Source organism: Alosa sapidissima, chromosome 5, assembly GCF_018492685.1.
Source record: "Alosa sapidissima isolate fAloSap1 chromosome 5, fAloSap1.pri, whole genome shotgun sequence".
NCBI lineage: Eukaryota > Metazoa > Chordata > Actinopteri > Clupeiformes > Clupeidae > Alosa > Alosa sapidissima.
Genome location: NC_055961.1, coordinates 31,481,251 through 31,506,966, shown reverse-complemented (window position 1 = coordinate 31,506,966; position 25,716 = coordinate 31,481,251). Strand labels below are relative to the sequence as shown.

Sequence of the window (25,716 nt, the reverse complement as noted above, 5' to 3'; positions counted from 1 at the left end):
CACTTGCGCTTTCAGATGCACTCCCCTGACTTCTTTGTCTCAGACACATAGATTAACATGCTGGAGTTTAAAAAAAAAAATACTAAGAACTCCAGAGGAGTATTGTTTCGATCAGAGTTTCTGTGCACAGTTGTGATACTATTTCACTATGTTCAACCACTGAGACCAAGCAGGCCCATTTCAGCAACTCTCCTTCAATTTGCAACCTTTTGTCTTAGATACTGAGAACAATGAATGCTCCGATTTATCATTATTTTTGTCAGGTTGAATTATTTCTCTCCCAGGTATTTATCCACTCTCCTGATGTCCTGCGTAAAATTCCCTTATTAACATGTCCTCCCTCTAACTCCACACCCAAATTGCATCCTATCTGAACTTATTGACCTGTATTGCTTTGCCGTCCCCAAGATCACATGACCAAGCATCTCCATTTCCCAATGTACAATATTGAGGATAGTTGCAACACAACGGCTGTAAAAGTACTGCAGACGTGCACTTGTGTGAGGCATTATTGCTTCTGTATGGAATGAGCAGTGAGGTGGTAAGTAGACAAGGAATAGGGCAGTAACTGGTAAGGCCTTGAGGTCCTATAGTCAGAGGGTCCTTCTATAAGTGCAAAATCAATGTACCTGACAAATTAATAAAACTGCAAGGAGTTATTTGAACTGATAATGGCTTTGCTGGTAGTCAACAGCACACAGCTTATTTCCTGTGTGTGTGGTTGACAGAAGTGGTTCAGATTGAACTCCAATGTTCTTTTTTTGTCCCTTTTACTTGTTCCTTTTCAGGCCATAACAGTGTCTTCCTGGAACATTCACTCCTAGCCATGCTGATGTGTTGAAACCATTCCCATCATTTGCAGGTAAGGTACTGACTACAGGTAAGGTGCTAAAAACATGCCTTTAGATATTTCCCAGCTTGGATCTGCACTGTCCCTATCAGTCAATGCCTCGCCATGTACCGATAACCTCTTGTATGTACTGTACTGTAGATACCCGATGGCTCCGTTAGAGACAGCTAGAGGAAAACGCTGTCTTTTTAGCCACAGGCCGCAAAGGGAGCCATTTTCTCGCATTGTCTCAGCAGAAAGAGAGTGGCGGAGGGAGAGGAAGTGGGGGAAGGGTGCAGCTGAAAGTACACTGATCTGAGGAGAGTAGGGACTTCACACATCTCTTTTTTTCCCTCCCCAGGTTTGCATCTGCCATAGAGGCACACTTACAGGAACTTTCACTATCGCAGTGACTGCCAGTGCGGTGTCTGCCATCTTGTTCATTTACACAGGTTCCACACTGTTGCTAATGCACTTAATTCATTCATTATAAGAATGTTATGCACTCAAAAGTCATTCTAATAATATGAAACACTCCAAATTTATGTTCAACACTTCAAATTTCTTTCAATTAATGCTGAACGATATCTTGCATCATATTCTCACAGGTATGTTTTTTTCACGTGTTGCAGTGGCCACGTTGTTATTTGAATACACAGCAAAGTTTCAATTCCCCATCAAGTGTGTGAACGCTCGAAACATCAGCCAACGCATGAGTGCCCGTAACCGTGAGAACGTGTGAGTGACAGCACAGGACAGTAGGATGGGCCTGCGATGTGGGAGGTTATCTGAGCGTGCTGAGAGAGAGGGAAAGGGGAAAAAAAGGTGCGGTGAACAAGTGTGCCATGGACTGAGGGCTGCTAAGGTTTCAGTATTACTCGCCACGCCACTCCTACTCTCCACCCACAAGGCTGGGGCCTCCGCCTGGTTCAGATATGCGTAGTGTCAGTTAAGGCACAGAGCCTGGTGGAAAATGAGTGACCCCTAACTGGCAGGTTACACATAGGCTACAACAGGCAAATACTAGGTGCCGTCCCTCCGCTGTGTAGAAACAGAAATGCTGATTATCAAGAGTTGTTATTGCAAGATTTCTTTCCTCAAATACGGGAAGACCAGAGGGTTTATGTTCAAATTATCATGTAGTGTTTATAGCTTGGCCTTTTGCTTTAGAAAGGAACGTACAGGATGAGGCCCTGGTGTAGTGTAGTGGGCCCACAGCAGAGGACTCATAACAGCACGAGAGTACAGAGGTTAAAAACAATTATTCCAGTTCACATGAGACAGAATTATGAACTCGAGTGGAAAGAGAAGGAGTCACAGAAAGTGTACCCCAGGTTAGAGACCTGTGTGGCGTTTTAGGCCACTACTCAGTGAAACCGTATGTAGATCCTACAAAAATCACACTTTCCTATGTTTGTGTTTACTTGCAGAGGTTTGTATGCCTTTGAAGAGATGGTCTATGACTGAAAGCCAGAATAAATTAAAAGATATTTTTGCACAGATCTAAGTGTGCGGATTTTTCATCCTGTGCTTGCCTGTTGACCTTAAATTCCAGCACCTCAACCACCAGATGATCGGTGTTTTTTGTCTCTAGAGGTTTGTGTGTAACATCAGTGTAGCCTATGATGACTAGTACTTTTTTTAAATCATTTTTAGGTTATAAAGGTGGTTTTACCTTTGCTTTTACAAGAGTTCTATCTAACTGGGCTCTAACTAGCTAATTGCATACAGTACATAAAACACTATCTGCAGAACTGTTGTCTTTGATAAATGCTAGCTAACTTTCTAACTGATGTATTTAGCTACATTGTGGTGTAAAAGCTGATCTTTCACTTTTGCGCTTTGTCTTTTACCCCACACTACTACATAGTACTACTAAGCGTGTAGGTGGCTGGTGGGGACATCAAGTGTGTTTTATCATACACCAACAACATGAGACTGAGATCATTATAAACCCTATTATTGAAAGATTAAAAAAAAAAGGCAAAAACCTTAAACTGTGAGAAAGCTTAAAAAAAATCCTTGATTAGATTAAAAAGACATTTAAAATAATGATTGTCAGATAAATTATTCCTACGAAGCGTATCTCTTACAGGTATGCTGGTACTGACATCCATTCCATTCACTGTCCCGGCTGTGTTGGACTCAAAAACCACATAACTGCAGTGTATGTCCATACTGCACTAAGGCCCACCAGTGATTACATTAAATCGAGTTATTGTAATTTGCAAAAGGTTGAGCTTACTATGTATTGATCCATAAAGCCTAGACCTCAGTGAAGCCATAGTGTCTATCCAGATATACCTTATCTGGGCCGACAGCCATTTCCCCTCCCAGCCTCTCTCTCTCTCTCTCTCTCTCTCTCTCTCTCTCTCTCTCTCTCTCTCTCTCTCTCTCTCTCTCTCTCTCTCTCTCTCTCACATTCACTCACTCACTCACTCACTCACAGAGCACACAAGTTTTAAACCTGTCTCTGTGTCAGATAGTGTGTGTCACAATGCCTAGCAAATGGAAACACCAGTGATAGACAGGTTTTCTCTTTCACACAGCACAGTTGAAGAATATTATAATTTTCTGCTCTATAAGATATTGGATGTAAGTCATGTATGAAGAATTATGAGCAGCACTTTGTGTGTGTGTGTGTGTGTACTCCTGTGGTGTGTGCTCCTGTCCCTGAGTATCTTCATTCCTACAAGAAATATTCTTCTTAGTCCCTAAAGTTGTAGCAAGTGCTCAACAAAAACACCTCAAAATCTCCCTAAAAATCCTTACCAGCAATGTGCAAGTAGAATGAATGAATATACATATCTGGCGTTACCACACATGAAATGGTCCAGTCAACAGACATGTCCAAATATGGACAAAACAGTCAGCCAATGAAAAGTACTCTTGCAGTCGTCAGTCGTGGCTATGAAGCGAACTTGCTGGCGAATGGCGGCAGTCTGAAAGCCTTTGGTGACATCAGGAAGGTGGGGCTTACAAAGCCCTGTGGTTAGGGACCTTCTGCACCAAGTCACATATAGAGCTGCTAGCCTAGTTTTGGTATTAGTCAGTTGAGGATGTGAGCATTTTCAGACTTAAATGGAAATGGCAAAAGAGAAGAAGCCGTTTGTGATCAACATCACACTTGGGTATTTTCAACTGGTGGTTGTGAACTACAGTTGGGGTGGTAAATTTCCTCAGCATATGTACACATGACTGAAAAACAAAGACTATGTAACTTAGAAGACATGACAGTCACCAGTTAACCTCAGGAGGAACTGGAGATGGTGATGACACTCCAGACTTACCTCATGTGTGGAAGACCTGGGGAAGTCAGCCCCAGGGGTGTTTTAAAACAGGAAGGAGGAACACATACACAGATATAAATACAGAGGAACAGGCATGTGTCTCCTCTCAGAGTCAACGACCCATGAGAAATGCTCAACGGCCATTTATTTCCCCAATAAGAAATAGGCAATAATGTCTAACACTCTAGATCGAAATGTCATTATCAAAGAGCAGTACGCAGACAATTACAAGTAGGTCTTTTCTGTAGCTACGATGTAGGCCAAGCTTGTATGAGATAGGGCTTTCCTTTTCCTGTTTTGATGTCACTGTGAATGTCACTGTGAATACTGTGCTTAAGGTTAGGTTATTCTTCACTACACGAGTTGTAACTGCCAAGCCTACAGAGTAGGGTCACTATACTGTATGTGATCAAGGTAACCAGCATGTCTAACTCAGATAATCTATTCCAAAATATTCCACTAACACAATTTGGAGATGCTATTCAATTTAATTTATGATTTAGGTAAATGTGATCTCCTAGACCCAGAATCTGCTAATTCTCTTCATTGAAAAGAGGAAAATATTTATTAGTCAGAAAATATGCTCTCAAACTTTATTTTATTCAACATGTTCAGTGTAGTCATACATAAAAGTTCAACTGCCTGTGGTTTGAGAGTGAGGAACTGAAAATGCAAGGTGTCCACTCACTGAATAGTTTAGTATAAAATGGAATAAAATGCCCCAAAATATGCTTCACACCAATAGCATCTAAATATTGCCCTAGTGGGGAAAGAGTGTGGTGGAGAATGGGTCTTTTACTGTATACCACTACATGCCACTCATAGAAGCCTACACACTGATGCAGTCCATGACAGCAGGTGCTGCAGTTGCAGCCACACATAACAAAATAGTACAAAACAACAGGACAGACAACATCGCTGACATACAACATGTAAACACAGGGCCTCTGTGTATGTGCTGCATGTTCTATGTTATCTATTATGGAATATTACACAAAAATAAGCAACGCACTATCTGTTGAAATTATTACAGGTCATATGTTCTTTCTGAGGTGGCACTATAGGTGGACAAGCCTATAACTGAAGGTGCGCCTCTGTATAGACAAAATGATGCAAAAGGCGAGAGTCTGTAGAACATTTTTTGCTTGTCTTTTTTTTAAAAATATAAAAAAAACAACTGTTTCACAGAGCACAGGCTTTCATGCATTATGTCTCATTGTTTTTTTTTTTTTGTTTTTTTTTGGTGGGTGGGTGTATTAAAGTGATTTTTTTGTTGAAATGGCACCAGATATTCTTAGCACACACAGGATGTTTGTCTTGCTCCGAGGCCCATGTATACTATGAAATTCATCTCATGAGCAAACATGGTTAAAGTACATTTAGCCGTTTTTTGTAAACAGAGAACAAAACGGACTAAACTTCACACATCAAAACCTACGAAGAAACATTCATAATAAATGTTTGTTGGCCAGCTTTGTATCTCCACACCTGTGTAAGTCACTACTCTTATCAGTGAAACTTTAAAGAAATATCTTGTTTTTGACTTTTATGATTTAAGTTTGACATTAGAACCTCAAATATTTTATTGCATTCCCCAGTAAACAAGTTTGCAAATAAATGTAAACCAATAGCTCCACCTGGAAAACATTTTGACTATTTTTCAGATACAATAAGTTAAAGATTTAGCAAACACAACTCAAAATGCCTGTGATGCACTGTGACAGGTAACTAATTTCTCTAAGTTTCATTAGCTGTACTTTTGTAAAAGGCTTAATTTTGTAAGTAAAATAAATCTTTGTTACCCAAATGCACCTTGCACGACGATGATCAGTTCCATCTCATTTTCAGTTTGAGCAACAACGCCACCCTGTGCTGAAGTTTGACTATGCTTCAAGGGATTATGAATGTAGAGCAGGTTACAGCCAACAACGTTTTCCTCCATTCATACTTGAAGTAAACCTCTGATGTTATCACATAACTAAACCATGACAACTGTGAATACCGTATTAGTTAGTTGCCACAATGCTTGTATCAACTGAAGTCAAATATTCTACTTAATCTAAATATTCTGTCACCCATACACTATTCCATTTTCATTCAGTTCCCATTTTACTTGGGTAATCTAATTAGAAAGGAAAGGTATCTAGACAACAGCAGAGTGGTTTTAGAAAGTAACTAGAGGCTCGCTGAGACAATGTATATTTGGTAGACAAGTTCTTTACATGTCCTTAAGAACCTGAATATAAAAAAACTTTCACCACTCAGAAGTTACGTTGGTATCTTTATTTACCTGGCCCTTTTGGTCTTACATCAACACTTCAATTAACTATACAATACATTCATTCCATTCTCACAAAAAAATCACTCATAATATTAAAATGATTTAAAAAAAAAAGCATGGCAATTCAGGTCCCAGTCAAGCTACATTATACAATTTATGGAGTTGTTTATGTCTTCACAGATGTGTCTCTGGACTTGTAGATCACTCCTCTGCTTTTCAGCTCTCTTACCACTCCTGAAAAATAAAGAAAACAAAGAAGCATGCTGTCAGAAACCAAGACAAATCATTTCGAAACAGGGTACTGGTTGGTATGGGTTTGTACACACCTGGGGGCAACCGGCCTGTGACTGTTACTGCATAAACTCCTGGCTTAAAGTTACCTGAAAACAGCAATAGAAGATTTAGGCCTCACAAGTAAACTTGTTGGTTTCACACACTTGTCATGATCAGAGGTAGACCAACAAGAAACACATGGACACTTACTTATTCGCTGCCATTTGGCAACCCAGCTATCCTCTGGACTCATCATAGCCACCACGCTAAAAGAATGGTATGAAATGGTAAACCTGAATATGAAACACTGAATATGTATGTATTTATTTACAATTCATAATACTGTAAACATATATAGGCTAATCAGAAGTATACGTGGTGAGCCAGGCCAACTGTTTGTTTTTTTTTTTTTTAAAAGAATAAAAGGAATTTGTAGATCATGCAAGTCATAACCACAAAAGACAGAATATACAGACAGGTGTACGTGGATATAACCTGGCTGCAATAAAATCATATTTAAGGTTAGTTGTATGATCAATGACATTAGTAGCCTACAGCAACCCCAATCGTACCCATCAAACGACGAACTCGTGCACTCATAAACCATCTCACGATTTCCTTTCATTTGTAAATACGATTCGCAATTGTCACAGCCATCGTATTCAAATTGATCTATTGTCTGTAGAAACAGAGAAATACGTAAAAACAAACATAACATAAAAAGAAAGCCAGATTTCCATTCATAATATGAGGCTAACTTGCTAACGTTAATCTAGTTTAAACATTACCTTCACAAGAGAGCACAAAAGGCACAAAGTCAACACAGACCATGACACAGACCCACAACACTGCTTTCCGCAGTCAATCAATAATGACATCACCAAGATGCGACAAAGCCATTTGCGCTCTTCTTCGTCTGTGGGTCTTACTGGCAGCTTGCAATCTTAGTACCCTACCGCCATCAACTGGACTTCTGTGTGAAATCTATTTGCGAGATGAGCTTTTCTTACTGAGTGACAGACTGTGTTTCCAGACCAGTGATATTGTTATTATAGCCTATCTATAATAGATAATTAGTTATGGTTAATGTTTGCTTTGTTTGAAACTATTTCAAACATGTTAAACTAACATAGGCCTAGTGTTCATTTAGCCTGGACAAACGTGTCTGCCAAATACCATAACCAAAAAGTCAATTCTGTGACTTAATGGAAACCAGTGCAGGGACTTAAGTATTGAAGTAATGTGGTCAGTTCTTTTAGTTTTCATGAGAACCCCAGCTGCTGCATTTTGTATAGCTTGAAGGTTTTTGATGGTCTTTTTAGTAAGGCCTGTGAAAAGCCTATTGCAGTAATCAACCCTTCAGGAGATAAATGCATGAATGAGTTTTCTGAATCATGTTTTGACATAAGACCTCGAAAGTTGACGTTTTTTTATGAGGTGGTAAAAAGCTGATTTAGTTATTACTTTAATGTGGCTGTTGCAACATCACTGTCAATAGGGACACTTTGCTTTAACACACAACTTTTCCATTAACAACACAAAATCTTTGCTTTAAGACCTTTTGTGTCAAGGAGAGTGTCAGCTCCAAGTCTTTTCAAGTCAAGTCAAGTCGAGTCAAGTCGGCTTTTATTGTCAATTTCTTTACATGCACTGGTCATACAAAGAATTGAAATTTTGTTTCTTACTTAGAATAGAATAAAATAGAATAAATATTTGTGTCTGCCATGGTGGCATTTGGGATAAAATATTTTTTAAATACACTTTTTTTGCCAGAGGGGCTATAACGTAGGCTAAGCTGGGCACCTATTTTTTAAGTTTTTAATGGAAAAAGTCTATTCACAAAATGGAAAATCTGCTAAGGAAATTCAAAAAACTATGGATCCTTAAAAATGTGTTGCTCTTTTGTTGTCATCATTTGCATTTTCTTCCATAGGCTTAGGCTACTTTTCCCATTACACAATTCCTCCGAACGCATTAATTTGTGTAGATCATCTGTTAATAAATTCACATAATCCATAGAAATCCATAGATCACACTGTAGTATACAGAACACTATGTAACAGATCATCACTAAATTACAAAAATACATGAAAATCATGGAATTAGCCTAGATGTATATAAATAAATAAAAACAATTGTGAAGTTTAGGGCCTATCTTAAAGAAAACACAAGACACACATTTATGTAGACTACAAGGCCTGCCAACAATTGCATCACAGGCAACCAAACAGCAATATGAACCATGGCTACAAATCACCAAAATATCCACAAATAAATAGCTAACTTGTATCATTACAGAGAGTAGGCCTAATTTCAAGATCCAATAAAGTCATCTTACAAGGCGGCATGAAAAATACCATTAAAAACACATTAAATTTATAGTAATTTAGCCTGGCTCTCCCCTAAATATTGACAATTCATGACCACACAGCTTTATGTTTGGAAACTTTGCCAGCCAACAGGACAACGAATCCAATTGGTCGGCATGACTCGTGACATTCTGTATGGAATTCAAATACATCAAATGAGATCGTGCATAACGGTTCGGGAATACTTTCAACGGTTCTGAGAAGACACCTCAAAACTCTAGATTAGCTGCTGGAAGAAAGCACAGGTAAATGTAAATCCAGACAACTGCTAGCTAATTTTTCAATAATACAAATATCAAGGCTTCAACAGTTAACTGGTTTTGTGAGAAATTAATCGATCTGGTCATAAACCAGGCATTTTAGATGTATTGATTACCAAGTTATAATAACTTGATGGCTAATGTCGATGGTTTAACCCTCTTTATAGGAGTATTTTGCAGAGTTAACGTTAACGTTAAGGGTAGCAGCTACAGTTAGCCTGACAGCTAACGTTAACATCAGCCAGTATTAGCCACTTAGTTGATGCTATCTACGGCTGGAAAGATATAAGATCAAATTCACACATTCAGGTAGAGTTGTTGATTGTTGGTTCTGCGACATAATTCATATTTCTTTTGCAGTGATCAACTTACCATGGACGTAGAAGAGGCTCTCATTACTATCCCAATCAACCCCAACAATTTCCCCGCGAAGTTGTGGCGTTTAGTCAACAGTCCCAACAATCGTTCCATTCGATGGGATACTTGCGGGGAAGGTGTGATCATCGATCAACAGCACTTTGAAGCGGAGTTGCTCTCACCTGTTAAACCTGATGGAGAAGCATCAGACCTTTTTAAAACAACAAATTTTACAAGTTTCATTCGTCAATTAAACCTCTATGGATTCAGAAAGGTGGTGCTCGCGCCAGGTAATGAGAGACCTGTGGAAAGAGACCTAACGCTAATGGACGGAATTCAACACCACTTCCATAATCCAAATTTTAAAAAGGATCACCCAGAATTATTAGTGAACCTTAAAAGGTTAACAAGCACAAATAAAGCAAAACTTGAAGCAGGACTGGAAGTAAACTGTCGTCCACCGAGTCGCTTCAGAAGACTCCTGGTAAATTCTCCCGAGACCGACGACAGAAATCAAATTGAAAAGCAAGGTAAGTTAACATCATCATCATCAAACTCAATAATTAACGTTAGTTGTAAAGCATGATTTGGTTTATTTGAATAACGTTAACGTACATTGTCATGTTACATCTATATAACTTTATAATTACGACCTGTTTAATTTTGTCCATTAGGTACGATGTTTGCAGGACCAATCCATCGGGGACTGTCTCGGGACAGAGTAGTTTCCCATCCCTATCATCGTGGCCTAATTCAGCCAAAAGAATACGACAGGACCCCTATTCCATCCCGTGGCTGGATAATGGGTCATGGAGATGCTTCCTCCCCTACCACATTTTACACTGATAAAGGGATACCCGTTTCTGTAATACGCCGGTTCATGACAGAGCCCCCTTGTCCAGTGCAGCCCAACCCTACCACAGTACATGTCCAGCAGGGGTCACAGGGTGTTTCAGTCAGTGGGCAAAAGCTGAATGGCTTCATACCTCACCATCCTCAATATCGTCCTGGATTTTATTCTGCTGGTAAGCAAGAACCATAATAATATATTGTAAAATACAAAATATGTCCGTTTTAAGATTTTTTTTTGTATTAAAGTAGTTAACACAGTAATGGCGTGTTTTCAGTATTAAAACTACTTTTCAAATGTATTGTTGTTTATTGTTGTCAAATGTTTTTGTTGCAGTGTGTCAGTGCTGTCCATCAGGAAACATGGACAAGGATATGAGTTCTTGTGCTCACCAGACTCCATCCTCATTTCCCCATTATAGCTATTTTCAGGTAGGATAGTCTTGTTGTACTGTTGGTGCTGTTTATTCATTGACAATGTCACCAGGTTTTGATTTTATTAACATAATCACTTTTCGTTTTATACATTTTAGCCAAATTATCAAGTGGGTTACCTACATCCCAATAACCAGAACCAAGACTGGCAAAACGAAGAGTTACAGGAGACGAAGAAGAACGATGTTAACCTTGACACCGTCTTCCAAATAGTTGATGAGCTTCAGGCCTCCCCAAAGCTTCACATGGTGAAAGTGGAGACACCAGAGAAACATTACCATCCTGCGGAGTCACATCCTGAGTGCACAGTCTACAGTGTGTCTGCCCAAACCTCTGCTCAGGGTGATGCCGGTGACTCAGTCAACAACACTGACATGTCCATTGCCAAGGATTCCAACACAATGGCTTCCCATGGCCCTGTCCCAATGGGTGGAATTATCATTGCTGTGCCAGGGAATGTGCCGTCGGGAATTGCCATCACTGTGGAAGGTGCTTCAAATCTGCCAGAGGCTGCCTCAGAAGGAACCACCGAGCAGAGGCCTTCCCTGCCTGAGCCTGTGGAATCTGCATCCACTGGTGTCAACCAGGTATGTGTGTCTTCTGTAGGGGTTAATTTCTGTGATTTCAGTTCATCATCAAAATAGATATTGTTTTAGAGATCATGGTAGGTAAGCCACAGATCATGCTGTATGTTTGGTGAAAAGATATCTTATTTATCTTCAGGTGAATGGAAATGCTGTGCATCATGTGGAATCCTCTGACAAAGCATTAGAGAATGACGCGGACACCACCATTAAACTGAGTGACATTACCCAAGAGGACAGTAACTCCAGGAAGCAGACCAAATCACCTGGTGAGTTTTATAAATCAACTATTTTACACACTCACTACTCACACAACCACCCATTCTGTTTGTTTCTAAGTCATGGATGTGGTAATTGGACCTGCAAATTAGGACTCAGTTCATTTGTCTTTGACTACCTGAAAGAATTGGTAAAGAGATGTACAAATGTACAGATTAGCTTAGATCACCCTTATCATTTGGTGAATATGTATAAGAAATGGTGAAAGCTATTTGGATATTTTAAGGCCACTGATAGTGAAATGATGGCATAATATATGGGATAGATAGTACTGTATACTGTATTCCATTTGAAGGTAAAACACATAAAGAAAATGTGTATATTTTGACATATTTATTTTCACATATCAGTGAAAATAATTCAGTCTTTTTGATGAGACATAGGCCTAAAAGTTTGTTAAATTTCAGTTTCATGGGTTTGTTTCAGTTTATGGTAGCAGACACCTGCTTGTTATTTGTAGACTGGGCAGTTGTTTGCACATTTTGATCTATTTTCTGTCAATGTGTGTGTTTGTGCTTTGTTTTTATTTATCCCTTTTAGATCTTAACATGTTAGTGGACGTAGCTTGCGAGAAAGATCCTTGATGATCCCCAGTGCTCTAGTCTCAATGCTATTCTTGCTTTCCAAAGTTCTGCACAGTTCTGCAAGTTTTATGAGTTTTCTGATGGTTTAAATTCGAACCCTGTTTTAGAAAACATGCCTAATGAGATAAATCTGCCATGATGACTGATATTAAGTTATTGAACTTTGTTTTGACATGTACATAGTTAGGTTATTTATTCTTATTTATTGGTTTCAGGGGTTGAGTTCAAGGTTTTACAGTTTTAAAGGTGCCAATGGCTAATAGTAATATAACAAGACAATCAACATGTTAAAACATTGTGAAATATGTTTAACATAAATGTGCTTATATTCATTTTTAACACAACCTCAGTATTTTTTATCTTTAATAAATTCAAATATGAATATTCATTTTTACTTTAAATTAATATTCTGTTTTAATCAACATGCTCTTATCTGACATAAACACAGGCCTAATTATTTGTAATCATTTTATAGTCTTAAATTATTACTTTGCTTACAAATTAGCTGTGCATTCTGAACTGTAACTGTTTTTTAAAAACACTGAGAATACATGTTTATTATGGCAATTCTGGTCTTTTTTGTGTTTGTTTGCTAGATAGCTCTTAGATTAGATTGCACCTATACCAAGTTAAGCCTAGAGTTGCATTTGGAGCGAATACTTATTTTCTACTTTTAGTAATTTGGCGTAGGCCTATGCTCTGCCAGAGTCGCCACATGAGGTCGTCAGTCATCCCCTTTTCATCCGTATGGCTGACCGCTGCTCCACCCTCAGTGACAGTCAGTCAGCAGGTAGGCAATCTATGAGATCCCAGGGGAGGGAGACTCTCGGGTAAGAGTCGAGACTTCGCCAATGTACAGTTTTGCTGGCACTCAACTTCTTTCTACGAAAACGACGCGTATACTCTGGGATTTTTAAAACAGTAACTTTTTACATCAACGGACAACTTTTTTTGGCTGACATTTCTGAAGTGTGCCTTTTGAGATTCGAAAAAGATCCCGGCATTTAGGAGCGCTAACTTGGGAGTTAGGAAAAATACACTACTGTGTCGAACGTGCTTTGGGGACGGAGCAGGCTTTAGATGCTGTTCAGAATTTGATTATTAATTTACTTCAAGTGGATACAACATCTGAAGTTCTCACGTGTGGTCGGGAGTTAAATGTTCGTGGTTAGTTAGGCCACTTACCAGTTGGTAAAGTAATACAATGGTCCCGAACCCTGTGAATCATTTCTGAAAACTCGAGTTATAAGGTTTTGACGAGTAGCCTACTCGTCCTACAACTTGTTGCCGCATTGGAGACCACGGAACACGTTGTAGCCAGTGTGTTGAAAATGTTTTGCTTTTGCTCCGTGTCCACGAGCAGAACTTTAGCGTTACGTTCTATCTTGTAGGCTATAAATTTCAGAATAGCAACAATCATGTGTGGCATACCTGGTCTTTTTAATACGAATCTTCGGTTCCTCCGGAGATATACCATATGCGCTGGAGTTTCAAAGTGTTTCGAAGAGGACACTTGCGTTGGGAATATTTCAGCAACCTGTTGAGCCCAATACACCACTCGGGACTGATTCAGTTTTGCTTTGGAAATGTAACTTGGATTGTGTTGAATAAGCTGTCTAGTGATGTTTATCGCGACGTGACGGGTCGTGCGTCGAAATGGGAACAGAGTTATCCACTTTATTTTTCCAGGTCTAAATTGTGTTCTTAAACCAATTGGATTGAATCGAACTTTGCGAAGTAGAAACCTGAACCTTTCAAATGAAGAGGAAGTGTACCTCCAGGAAAATAGAAAAGTGTGTCTTTGAAAGGTGGATTAATGCACGTTTTCACGTTCGCATTTTCAGTAATTACCCTCATGTCTCATGTGTGTACTTTATGTTTGGCCTCTCCTGTGAGCGATACAGGGTAGCCAGCATATTTAAGCCTATTTACCATTCAATTTTACAGTAATAAATGCATCCTGATGTATTTTCAGATTATATTTTTAATTAAGCAGATGCATGCACGTTTTAAACGTCGCCAGGAGTGGTAACTCTTGCCTCTGATTATGAAAACGACTCTTATAAGACTATTTTCTGAAGGAGAAAAGATTCAGGACATGGTGTAAAAACTACAGACTTTACATGTGCATCCCCCGTTTACCAACGGTCAGTGCCGTTTTTTAGACTGGACAAATAGATTGGTCGGAACATTTCAGCCCACTTGATTCTACATCGAAGGTTTGACAGCTTTGTTGTCCGCAATGTGCGGCTGGAGCCCGCCGCTGCAGCCGGTGCAATGACCGTCCTCCAGCGGCGACTGGCCGGGCTCTGGCCGTGGCTGCTGATGGCGGCCCTTCAGGTGGTGTTTGGCCAGACGGGCTTGGAGCTGGCGGCCGCAGTGGAGTCGGAGCGATCAGCCACCAGAGCGGTCATCAAGGTGACTCTTCTCAAACACGAACACACTATCACTCTGGAAGGGGTGTTTGCTGGAGGGAGCGCCGGCATCGCAGAAGGGAAATTGATGCAGGTAGGTGTCAGATTTGTTTGAGTGGAGTTCATGGAGCAGATACCGTGATTCATTCAACAATACGGAGATACGATTCAGATTCAGTAAAGATATATTTCACAAAATAGGCCAGATTAGCGTTGGTGCCAACGCTGAAGCTAGCCAACAACATGACAGCCTAGCTATCACTGCACAGCAGGCCCTGTGAAATACATCTGACATTTTTTTCATGCACCTGTCAGATGTAACTGTCTTGATCAGATTTTAGTCTACTAAACTCAGTTTGGCTGCCAACCACATAATATACTGTAAACACAGTTAACTTGATTCTAAGTAAATGTAGGCCTTATAAAAATGTTTACCCCATTTTAGTTTCCATTCACCTATTGTTCAGCCTATGATCATTCACCTCAAAACAGGTGAGTCTTTGAATTAGTCTATTGGTTGCACAGAAATTTGTTTTAGTACCCTACTCTCAATCTTCCAAGTTGTCCTTAGACATAGGCCTATATATCAGCATATTATGATATTTTTGTCTCAACCTGCATGCTGTCATTGCTATTACTGCAACTGAATCTGTAAAGCATCTAAAAAAGTAATGCCTGACAGTTTGTGTTGTTGGGTCTCTTCTTTGGATTTTGGTATGGAAAAGTTTGCATAGAATCAGTCTGTGTAAGCAAGTTTACATTTTGTTCCAAAGTTGGCCCAGACCTATTTGGTGCGCTACACAAACCATACGCTATCCTTTTTTTTAATTGAGAGGCAGTCACAGAGAGAAGATATTTTAAGTTCAATATTCCAGATAAACATATTTTGTATTTCTGGTGTAGGGCGGCATTCACATGTAAATCACCTGGGCCATGTTTTTTGACTTTTGTCTTCATTGCCAAGCTGATTCCCATGTTAAAACCATGTGTCTACATCTTAAAAGGTGTTGTTTTGGCATAGGCTATTTGAACATTTATTATAATGCATAACATTTCAGAAAAATAGGTAAAATCCTTTTGCAATGTAGATGGTACACAGGGTGTACATCATTTTAGTTAGCCTATATATACTATAAGTCCTCAGAGGACCGAATTTGCCCAATTTGTATAGGGAGGGGATTTCATTTGTTTTCCCACCTCGGGTGATAGATCTGATGGCATAAGCCTGAGTAGTTTATCAACTGTGCAATGCTTGGAGTCATAGGTAGATCCTGTGCCTTGAGTACGGTCCACATCCTTAGTGTAGGTTGTTTGTGCATGTACAAATGCAGTGTTGAACTGTACTTATAAGTACAGTTGATGTGTCGGTCATCACAACTAGAGCTGTTGAATTAAAGATCTGTGTGTGTGTGTGTGTGTTTGGGTCTTCATTTCAGTAAAGGGCTCTCTCACCACACAGAGACAGTGTTGTACTATGCGAGATGCTCTTTGTTGCAGTGCCAACCTGTTTCAACAGGTTTCTGTTGCCTTGGCGCGCCACTTTATGTTCTCTCTTTCTAGTCCCGTCCCCGAGGGGATTGGAGGGGGGTGCAGGTAGATCACAGAGGGAGGAAGAGGGGACAGGGCATTCTTTGGTCCATTTACCAACTCTCCCAGCACTTAGAAAATCCTCCACAAGTTATGAAGGTTACTGGCCCAGTATCTCAACCGACCAAAAAAAAGTACATATTGACTTTAGTGGAACAACCGCCTAACAGAGCATTGATTTGTGCGTACATTTGTGGATCTACCTTTTTGACCCGAGTGTTTAAAAAAAAAAAAAAAAAAGAAAAGAATAAACACACACACACACAGAAATATCATGTAGAAGCGAAGCTCACTCTCACCATTTAGGATTAGCTCTTTTTCCCCCCTTTTCTTTTCTCAGTTTTCAGGCGTGTCTGACTCGCTATCCCCAGGCTACTCCGAATTGGACTCGCTCATCCGTGGTGGTGCATGACAGCCAGTTTTCATAACCCACAGTAATTACACCTCTCTGACCACGTTTGATCTTCTTAAGCGTGTTGTTTCTCCAGGCCACAGGTTGGCGAGGAGAGCCCCTGAATTTTCCTCTTTTTCTGGCCCCGCCGGAGGAGAGGTACACAGAGAAACACAAGATTAGACACGGTCGAGGCACTTTATTTTAGGAAGAAGAAGGAGAGAGGAACTCTACTATTGCCCTTAAGTGAGCTTATTGCTGTTTTTTGTTTGTGTGATGTTTTTGAGTTTCAGTTTACAGGAATGTTTCACAGACTTGAGATAAATGCTGAATTCCGAAAGCGTGCATTCAAGCAAGAATACTCTTAAGTTTGTACATGTGAGGTTGTGTATATTGGCTTTATTGATTTTTTTTTTCTCTTTCAGTCAAATGTTTGATGGATATGTTCTTTGGACCTCTGAAAAAAGTTGAATGGTTGAGTGATCTGTAGTGGACATGAGTAGGCTGTAAGTATTGCGATATTCCTTGAGAGGCCATATTCCTTGTACTTGGGACAAAGTTGTTGTGTCTTCATTTCTGAACGTTTCTTGTCCGTTGTTTTCAACAGAGGTTTTATCCATTCCTTTGTGTAAAGCATCTTTGCTGGTTTAGGAGTTGCAGTTGCAAAAACTTTACTGCACTGAATATAAAATCATGATACTTAGGCCTAGGGCTAGGCCATGTTTCAGAACATTATGATGCATCACACTACTTCTGCTGACTCACAACTGGACTGTAAGATCTACTGCTGTTAATTATAAGGACACTTCACCAGTCAGTAGCTGTCCTTTCAACCAGTAAACAATCGGTTCTTTGAGACCGATTGCTTGTGTCAAGTTTTACTTCACCAGAACATGGTTGAACAGCAAAGTGACTTGACTTTGTCAGTTTTTTTGCATAGCAACAGCATCGTTTGACTAGAATCTGAGTTATTTCCCACTGTGTGTATGCTTTACTTAGTTTTTTTGTATATCACTATCCCAAAGCCTTTATCTCCATTTCTGCTAAAGGTTACGCACACAGATGATTTAGCCATCTTTGCATATGTATGTATGAATGCGTCACATTCTTCCTACCAAGCACCATAACAAAGCCCACTGCATTCTGAGTGGATAAGTGCAGTGCACTGTGGGATAGCTTTGAACTTGAGGCAAAAGGCAGCTGTCCTTGAGGCCTTTGCAAGAGGGAGGGGGGAAGGGGGGGGTGCGGGTTCCGCTTGCTGCACCTTTTGAAGTTAATCCTCTGATAGGCCCTCTTCCCAATTAAAAGAAGCTAAACCATTTTTTCGAGGCTTCACTTCTTTTCCGCTTCTCCTTTTTTTCCCCCCTTTTCGGTCTGCTGAAGGCTTTGAAAAGGGGTCTCTCGTTCAGAGACGCCCCACGAAGACATTAGGTATAATTGGAGCAGGCGGAGCAGCAGCAGAGAGACGAGCGGCAGTTTGAGGCCGCCTAGCAACACACCGACACACCGTCTCGTGCTGCTGTCTACCGCCCTTCTGCCTCTCTGGAGTTTGTTATATACTTCTTCATCTTTTCCTCTCCTTAGAGAGAGAGAGGGGGAGAAAAGAGCGCTATCTCTGTACCCAGTCTGCCAATCTAGGGGTCCCGGAGCGTTGGAACCGGAGAGGAGGGTGGGGATGCGTCAAGGGAAGAGATCAAAGCGTGTCAAGTGAAAAACGTGAGTCGAGATGATTAAAAAGGAGGCTGTTTACTCTGCCCTTCCGATACCCACCCCCTCACCCTCTCAACAACAGCTGCCCCCACCCTACCACCACTGCCACCCCCGTCATTCGGATGGATTTCCTGTCCAAATTTCCTTCCCCGTCCCGGACAGATAATGACTGGTGCGAGTGACCCCTCCTCGTGGGCGCACTCTTCCTGGGCCGTTGTTGTTTGTTGTGCTTCCTCTTTCTCGTTGATTAGGGACTCCCTGCACACATCATCGCTGCGCTGATTGTTTTCTTACAGTGGTGGCGCCTTTGATGTGGGCTCCTCCCCAGTGAAAGTCTCTCTCCTTTTTTTTTTTGTTGCATTGAAGACATATAATTTGACTGTGGGTTTGGTTAGGTTTCGTTCACTGAATAATCACTGAATCTAGACGCAGCCAGTGCTCTTGCCTTTTGCACACACTACGTTCTCAGCCTGAGAACGCTAGCGGAGAGCAAAACCTGTTGAGCCAAATGCCTTCCCCTTGGGCAGGAGTCAGTGATATTCTGACTTTATACACTGACAGCAGTTAAAGAGTGTTACCTGCTGTGCAGCGTAGCGTCGTATGTGGACGTGACTGTGTACGCTGTCCTGTACGGCCGCATGTCCGCCTCAGACGGTCCGCAGGCACCCTCCTCAAAGCTGCTGGGCCGGAAAAAGCATCTCAGAAATATCTGGATTGGAACACAGGAAAGGGGGCTGTCCTGTCTGTCCTGGGCCACACGGGGCTGCTTTTGAAATGTGTTTCTGGGTGGAATTGGAGGGTGGGGGGGGTTAGAAAGATGGCAAATCCCTTAAGTCCACCAGGCCTTCTTTTTAAGTCATTAGAACTGGCCTGGAATGCCTAAATGTGTTTGCGTCTGTCAGCCCCATGTTATACAACACATTCTTTTCCATTTCTCATGGTCCTGTTCATGCAAAGGCCTAGAAGACCACTGTTGCCCTTGTCCTCTTTCATGATTCTGTATGTGAGCTAGACACTAGCTACCCAAGAGTATATTTTAAGATCTATAATGTGTAGATTGCAGTAGCTCTACTGTGTTCTGCATACTTCTTAACATGCATTGCTAGACACAGTTGGGGTCCATCCTTCTGAAAGACTAGACCTGAACATTAGACAGGGATTTGAAAATGAGCCTCCTCTCCCGTTTCTTCCCTCCTCCTGCTCTGCTAAGCCAATCACTTGTGTTTTTATGTGACGGACATCCTAAACATCCACTCTCTTCTTAGTGCTTAGGATTCTTTACAGCAAAAGGTCCACTTAAAACAAAAACAAAAAAGTAAGTCTATGATGTGCTTGGGCTGACTGACAGAAGCCTTGTAAAACTATGTGACAACCTAAAGAAATGCACAAATTTGTCAGAAATTACAAATTATGTTTAAGAAAACCCCACGTTATAATAACACGTCATAGGTAGTGTATTTGTATTTTTTGTTGATTCCATATTCTCACTTTCTATTGTTGCATAGAATGCTTTTCGCACGTCTTCCACATGTTTACAGAACTGTTGAGCAAAACAACATGCTTCAGTTTCGGATGTAGAGTGCCCTCATGGACGGGGTATGACCAAAGCCCTGACGTCATGTTGTCCGCATGGCCCTTGTGGGGTCTGTGGACACTGTGACCATAAATTAGGCCACAGGGTTTGCCCACTGGTGCTCGCTGTCCTGTTTTGCTGCTGAGGCCATGGTTTGAGGGTCCTGCAGCACTGCTCAATATGGAAAAGGCATTACCTTCTCCTTGAACTGGACTGTCCTGGGGTGGGCTGGGGTGGGAGGCGTATGTTCAGTAAAAGAAGGCAGAACAGACACATACACACACATATACACACACACACAGGCTTCTCAAAGATTAAAGAGAGCTTGTCCTCTTTATATCCTTTCCATTTCAATAAACACTGGACAAAGCATTGATGGTTGGCACAGAAACAGCCACCTCTCTGCTGCCCACCTCCTAGCTGGTCTCTCTCTCTCTCTCTCTCTCTCTCTCTCTCTCTCTCTCTCTCTCTCTCTCTCTCTCTCTCTCTCTCTCTCTCTCTCTCTCGCAACACAGAGAGGGCAGAAGGCCGCTCCCCACCTGGGTCTGCGCAGACACTGTGAAATCCACCACCTGTTTCTGCTGGCCGGCCAGCCAGCCACCACCACCACGCACTTACCTCGAGCACTGGGAATGCAGGTGTGCATTTGACACGCAAAAAAGACGCCTGTTCAGGCGCAGTGTATCGTGTGTCGCTGCAGGGTGGCTGAGACATGGCCTCGCCCTCCTTCTTAATTGGCAGGTCTGGTGGGTGGGGGTGGTTTTTTTCACACATGCTGCATGCAAGCAAATGCACAGAGCCACCACTGAGGAGAAATGACATCAGCATTTGAGGCTGCTGGTGGTGGATTATTGTTTTTTGACAATCGGGGATAGGTATATGCCACAGTGGCATTATGTAAACCTTAACCTAACTCATATAGGCTATATATAGAGCATCTATGTGTGTGCTTGTGTGCATATACCTATATACTTGTTGTACATATATACTGTACATGTGCACATGAGCTGAACTGTGGCCTGCACTTTAGCTATGCTGGGGGAGAGTGGAGCGGAGTGCAGGGAGGCGGGAGCATGTTTCCTTCTACCCCCTCATGTCTGTGTCTGTCTCTATTTTAGTACACAGATGTGTATGTACTGTATGTGTGTGTGTGCTTTGGGAAAACTGGTGGCCTCTTGGCTGATGAAGCGACATAGTGTACAGTAGTTAATGTGATCGTCCATAGCCCCCCCCCCCCTCTCTCTCTCTCTCTCGCTCTCCCCTCTCCCTCTCTCTTAATTCAATTCAATTTTAACAACAAGCTTTATTGGCATGGATGTACATTTTACAGTGTTGCCAAAGCATTCAATACAATAATAATAACAATAATAGTAATAATAATAATAGAGATAATAATAATCATAATAATAATGAAAATAACACCTGGCTCATTAAATGAACAGAAGAAAAAAAAAAACACTTATTGATCATGGAACATGGGCTGTTCTCTCAGGATCTCTCTCTCTCTCTCTCTCTCTCTCTCTCTCTCTCTCTCTCTCTCTCTCTCTCTCTCTCTCTTACAGTACCTGTCCCCTGTTGTAAGCTCTCTGGTTGGCGTGGGTGCAGCTCCATGTGTGCTACCAGCTGCTCTTATTTCCACTCTGGCAAAGTACTCAACTCAGTGTTTCTGTTTTCTTACAACTTATTTAGGCCGTGTGCTACATCACGTTCTACTGGTCAGCTAATGGCCATATTATCTGAAGACAGGAGATGTTTTTCACCCTTTCTTTCTTGTTTACTTGCTTGCTTTTCTGCTTGCAGCTGTTTTGTGTGTTTGTGTTCTTTATTGCAGTCAGTAAGAGTTATTTGTCAGGGTTTGGCCTCTGAAAGTTAGTTTCCTTACAACAAGGAAAAAGGTCTGCTATCGGTAATTTGATTTTGTGTGTAACCCCTTAGTCTGGGTCAATGCATCAAAAAAATGTGTGTGTGTATGTGTGTGTCAAAGGGAGAGACTGGAGCGTTTGGTCCATGCTGTGATCATTTACTAAACTCTATTAACTTGGATCAAAGTGACTTAGATCTCCGAGCAGCCCTGACAACAAAAGCCATATTGTAACCTCAGATACTGAAGTTGACAGGAAGTGCTTTATGCCCCCACCCCCCCCAAAAATTTTTTTTTTTTAAATCACATGGTCACTGCTGCATCTAGCATTGGCAGTAAGCATTTAACATGTCCTGTTTTTTGACCTCTTCTTTTGCCTTTGCCTTTATTCTCTAAAAGATTTAGGCGCCTGTAAAGAAGAGTGCCAACCCTACCCTCCTAAAATACGCCTGTTCAAGAAATCAAAGCTCCTAGACGGGCCCAAAACGACTGACTCAAATAGGTGGCTTTAGTCAAAATAGTTTTCGTTTTTTGAAGATTAGTTACCATGGCAGTGTGTCTGCTTATGGTTAAACAAATAGATTTAAATTGGAGGAGGGGAAAAAAAAACCCATGTAGGCCTACTCTTGTTACCCTCCCGTCAAGGCGAAGCAAGTTGGAACAGCCGATGAGTTTAATTTGCTGTTTCATCATCTCAAGAAGATGTGAATGTTGGTGGTGAGAGACGGTTTTCTCACATTGGCCCATGTGGTAATGATTCTCGCTCAGACGGGACAGGAAAGTATGTGCGGATTCCTGTTTTATTATTGACATTGTGTGCTGGCTCTCCCGTCGGAGGCTGTTCTCACTGGCACTGAGGGTCCTGCCCTTCCAAAAGGGCCCTGAGAGAAAAGGAAAGATTAGAGAGCCATTGATTGACCATTACGAGCAACACAGTAAAGTAATTGTAAAACATTTTGTGTATTTTGGCATGAGGGTTCATGCTAGCCATGCTGGCAAAATGTCCACGGCTCTGTCTTTGTGTCTATGTGGCTTGTGGTCAATGTGGCATTCCTCCACCTCAGGTCTTCCAGATAAAGAATAATACATGCAGTGTGTGCAGATTGCTTTGATGTGTACATGACGCATGACAAGTAGCATAATAACTCATGAAAGTACATAATTTCTTCATGGTGTGGTGGCAGAACTTCGGCAACACTACCTCCCTATTGTAAGGTAACCAAGGAAGCTCAGCAGTAGCATACTGTGTCACTGTTTGCAACTGTGTGTTCTACAGTCGTTTTGACATGAAACTGACTTTCCTTTCCTTTCCTATGCCAGAAGTGAGTTTGTAGTCAGACCTAGCAATGTTTGAGTTTTATGTGGTGTTATATTTATGAGTGACAGTCTGGAGTTTCTTGTCGACCCTGACAAGTCAGGTCAGGGTGTGCTTTTGTGTGAGACGAGTTCTTGAAGTAATTGTGTTCCCACGCGGTCAGACCGCTCTGAAGTTGGAAGCGTCCATGGCGTGGAGGTCTGAGAGTTGAGCTTTGAGCACGAGTGACTGCCATCTATTTGGATGTGAAAATTGTCTCACCTATATGTTGACAGCGATATGCTGTCGGAAACAAGAAACCTTTTCCTCCAAAGATTAACCTATTTCAAGGCTTAGACCACCTCTTAGAACCAGTCAATGAGTGGTCCTTGTGGAATGCTTTTGGTATGCACGTAAACCTACTATGATAGGCAGAACCCTATCTGAACTAAGACAATCCGCCAAAAACAATAGTTGTATGCTTCCCAATTCTCTTCTTGTTTAAATTGTGAATCTTTACTTAGAGGAGAGTGTTCCTGAATGAACTTAGTTTTGATAGTAGCTGAGTTTGGAACTATACTGTTCCGAGCAAGATGCCACTTTTTCTCTCCCTGTTGGTTACCATAGTTGTTGGGCAGCAATGCATTTGTGAAGCGCACCCCAGGGGTAGACAAGCCAGAGCCAGAATGGCTCCAGAGCAAGTTGTGTCAGAGTGCTAGCAAAGGGCTCTTTGTATCGAAACAGATTTACTAAGGGTTCTACGTCAGGCACCTTAATAGCGATCCCGTAAAGGCCTTGAACTATTACAAAGCTGATAGTCCAAACAGTTCCAAATAGTTTCTGTGGGGACCCCTTGTATGGAGTCTTTGAGAGGTCTCTGTCAAAACAACCCATTGAATAGTTTTTTGTTTTTTTAGTGTATATGACACTTGGGCATACACTAATCAGAGATGCTTGGGGGGGGGGGGCGTAGAGTGATGTGTACTTACAGCATGGCGCCCTGATGCAATGGCCGCTCTCGATTAGTCTGCCGAGACGGGATAAGAATGTTACTAGAAATTCCTCGGCGGCGCTTGCTGTGTCACATGCTGCCGGCCGAGGCAACTGATGCATCCCGGAGCGGCCTTCTCCCAAGCCCCCCCTGGGCCCGGGCTGGTGCAGGAAACACCCCCCGAGTTGAGTAGCCATTCACAAATGTGCTTTGGGTATGTCTGGCACGAAAGGGTCATCTCCAGCATGCTCGACGGAATTGCCGTTGACCTCTGGACCGACTCTCTCCCTCTCTCTCTCTCCTTCTCTTTCTTTCTTTTCTCTCTCTCTCTCTCTCTCCCTCCCTCCCTCCCTCTCTCTCTCTCTCTCTCTCTCTCTCTCTCTCTCTCTCTCTCTCTCTCTCTCTCTCTCTCTCTCTCTCTCTCTCTCTCTCTCCCTCGCTCTCTCTCTCATTCTCCCCCTCCCTAATTAAAAGCTGTCCCTCTTACTGCCTCCCTTTTTTCCCTCCCTGCCTAAAGTGAATGCCTTGGCACTGCGCAGGAATGTTTAAGCACTGTTGCTCCAGTGGCTCCGAGTGCGATTACAGGGGCTGGACAAGGAGCTTGTGCCCACACACTTAACCCCTTCCAGCCTGGCCCGAGCCATGTAGCCAGCCACAGCACAGTATAGCACAGCACTAACCTTACCAAGTCTCAACAGAATTCAAATTAGTCATCCAGTCCCTTACTGGATTCCACCCAGTTCTCAGTACTCCAACTCCAACATCCAACTGTCTTTGTTGCATCTTCAGACACAAAGGCATAAAAGGCATAAAATCTCTATGGCTATGATGACTGTAATTATTGAGTAGTCTGATTGAATGGTCTGATAGTTGTATAACCTTGTGCTTTCCCGGTTGCATCTGCATGCCCAGAATAAAATGTCTCTGGTGTATAAGTTCAGTGAGAGTGCACTCTTCAGCTCGCTCTGTGCAACAAAAATCTCAAGCCATTCCAATGCTTTACGGCTTCATCATGGCTTTACGTTCTGTCACTCCTGCAGTAGTGCAGTAGTGCAGGCGGGGAGTGTGTGTGTGTGTGTGTGTGTGTGTGAGGCTGTTAAATGTTGGTCTCTGGCACAGTCCTGCACCCACTATCAGCCCCCATCTCTTACGTAATCTCTCTATTTACATTTTCATGAATATGGCACTTCCTGCGTCCTAGAATCTTTAAGGGAAAATGACCCTCCGTTGTCCAAAGTCCACAGTCAGTGGGTCCGAGCTGATTTGATGGGTATCGCACAAGGTTCAAAAGATATGCTGAGGGTGCTTAGCGACTAGTTTGGAGTATTTTGGGATGTCCGAGCTCTTTTGACCTTGTTTAGTCATTAAAGGTGGAATATTGTGTTTGGTAGCAAACTTCACTTATAAATAGTGGGTGTCTCTTAGTCTGGATTATGGAGAAGAGCTAGAAGGTTTTAACTGCATTTGCTTTAAAGCTATTGATTTTATTTCGCACCTCACTCATT

The 25,716-nt window shown here is 41.7% G+C and overlaps 3 protein-coding genes and 1 long non-coding RNA gene across 4 annotated transcripts in view; 3 read left to right on the top strand and 1 right to left on the bottom strand.

Annotated features, from left to right (window-relative positions):
- The first annotated feature begins 4,753 nt into the window (after positions 1-4,753).
- Positions 4,754-6,502, top strand: LOC121709843. Its single transcript, XR_006032050.1, has 2 exons — positions 4,754-5,609; positions 5,784-6,502. It is a non-coding gene; the product is annotated as an uncharacterized LOC121709843 (long non-coding RNA).
- Positions 6,388-7,566, bottom strand: supt4h1 (SPT4 homolog, DSIF elongation factor subunit). The gene is made up of 5 exons (XM_042093468.1): positions 7,462-7,566; positions 7,246-7,352; positions 6,884-6,939; positions 6,727-6,780; positions 6,388-6,634 (listed from the first exon to the last, which is right to left on the bottom strand). Exons 1-5 carry the CDS (start codon positions 7,549-7,551, stop codon positions 6,567-6,569), a joined length of 375 nt encoding a protein of 124 aa, XP_041949402.1. The 5' UTR covers positions 7,552-7,566; the 3' UTR covers positions 6,388-6,566.
- A 1,605-nt stretch (positions 7,567-9,171) lies between these two features.
- hsf5 (heat shock transcription factor family member 5) lies at positions 9,172-12,957 on the top strand. Its single transcript, XM_042093465.1, has 7 exons — positions 9,172-9,287; positions 9,663-10,189; positions 10,334-10,684; positions 10,846-10,940; positions 11,042-11,530; positions 11,667-11,796; positions 12,347-12,957. Exons 2-7 carry the CDS (start codon positions 9,676-9,678, stop codon positions 12,388-12,390), a joined length of 1,623 nt encoding a protein of 540 aa, XP_041949399.1. The 5' UTR covers positions 9,172-9,287; positions 9,663-9,675; the 3' UTR covers positions 12,391-12,957.
- Positions 12,958-13,087: 130 nt separating this feature from the next.
- Positions 13,088-25,716, top strand: part of LOC121709837 (E3 ubiquitin-protein ligase RNF43) — a 76,457-nt gene continuing 63,828 nt past the window's right edge. The window contains exon 1 of the mRNA XM_042093464.1: positions 13,088-14,898. Within this exon, the coding sequence (XP_041949398.1) occupies positions 14,668-14,898 (231 nt within the window). The 5' untranslated portion in view covers positions 13,088-14,667. The remainder of the gene's footprint in view (positions 14,899-25,716) is intronic.

What these genes read in the sequence shown, in the direction of transcription:
- supt4h1 (XM_042093468.1), bottom strand. Translation starts at nt 7,551, where the DNA reads ATGTCATTATTGATTGACTGCGGAAAGCAGTGTTGTGGGTCTGTGTCA. An exon ending in ACGAGTTCGTCGTTTGATGG is followed by an intron (nt 6,940 to 7,245) that starts GTACGATTGGGG and finishes CCATTCTTTTAG; the next exon opens with CGTGGTGGCTATGATGAGTC. An exon ending in CACAGGCCGGTTGCCCCCAG is followed by an intron (nt 6,635 to 6,726) that starts GTGTGTACAAAC and finishes TTTATTTTTCAG; the next exon opens with GAGTGGTAAGAGAGCTGAAA.
- hsf5 (XM_042093465.1), top strand. Translation starts at nt 9,676, where the DNA reads ATGGACGTAGAAGAGGCTCTCATTACTATCCCAATCAACCCCAACAAT. An exon ending in CCCATTATAGCTATTTTCAG is followed by an intron (nt 10,941 to 11,041) that starts GTAGGATAGTCT and finishes TATACATTTTAG; the next exon opens with CCAAATTATCAAGTGGGTTA. An exon ending in GAAGCAGACCAAATCACCTG is followed by an intron (nt 11,797 to 12,346) that starts GTGAGTTTTATA and finishes TATCCCTTTTAG; the next exon opens with ATCTTAACATGTTAGTGGAC.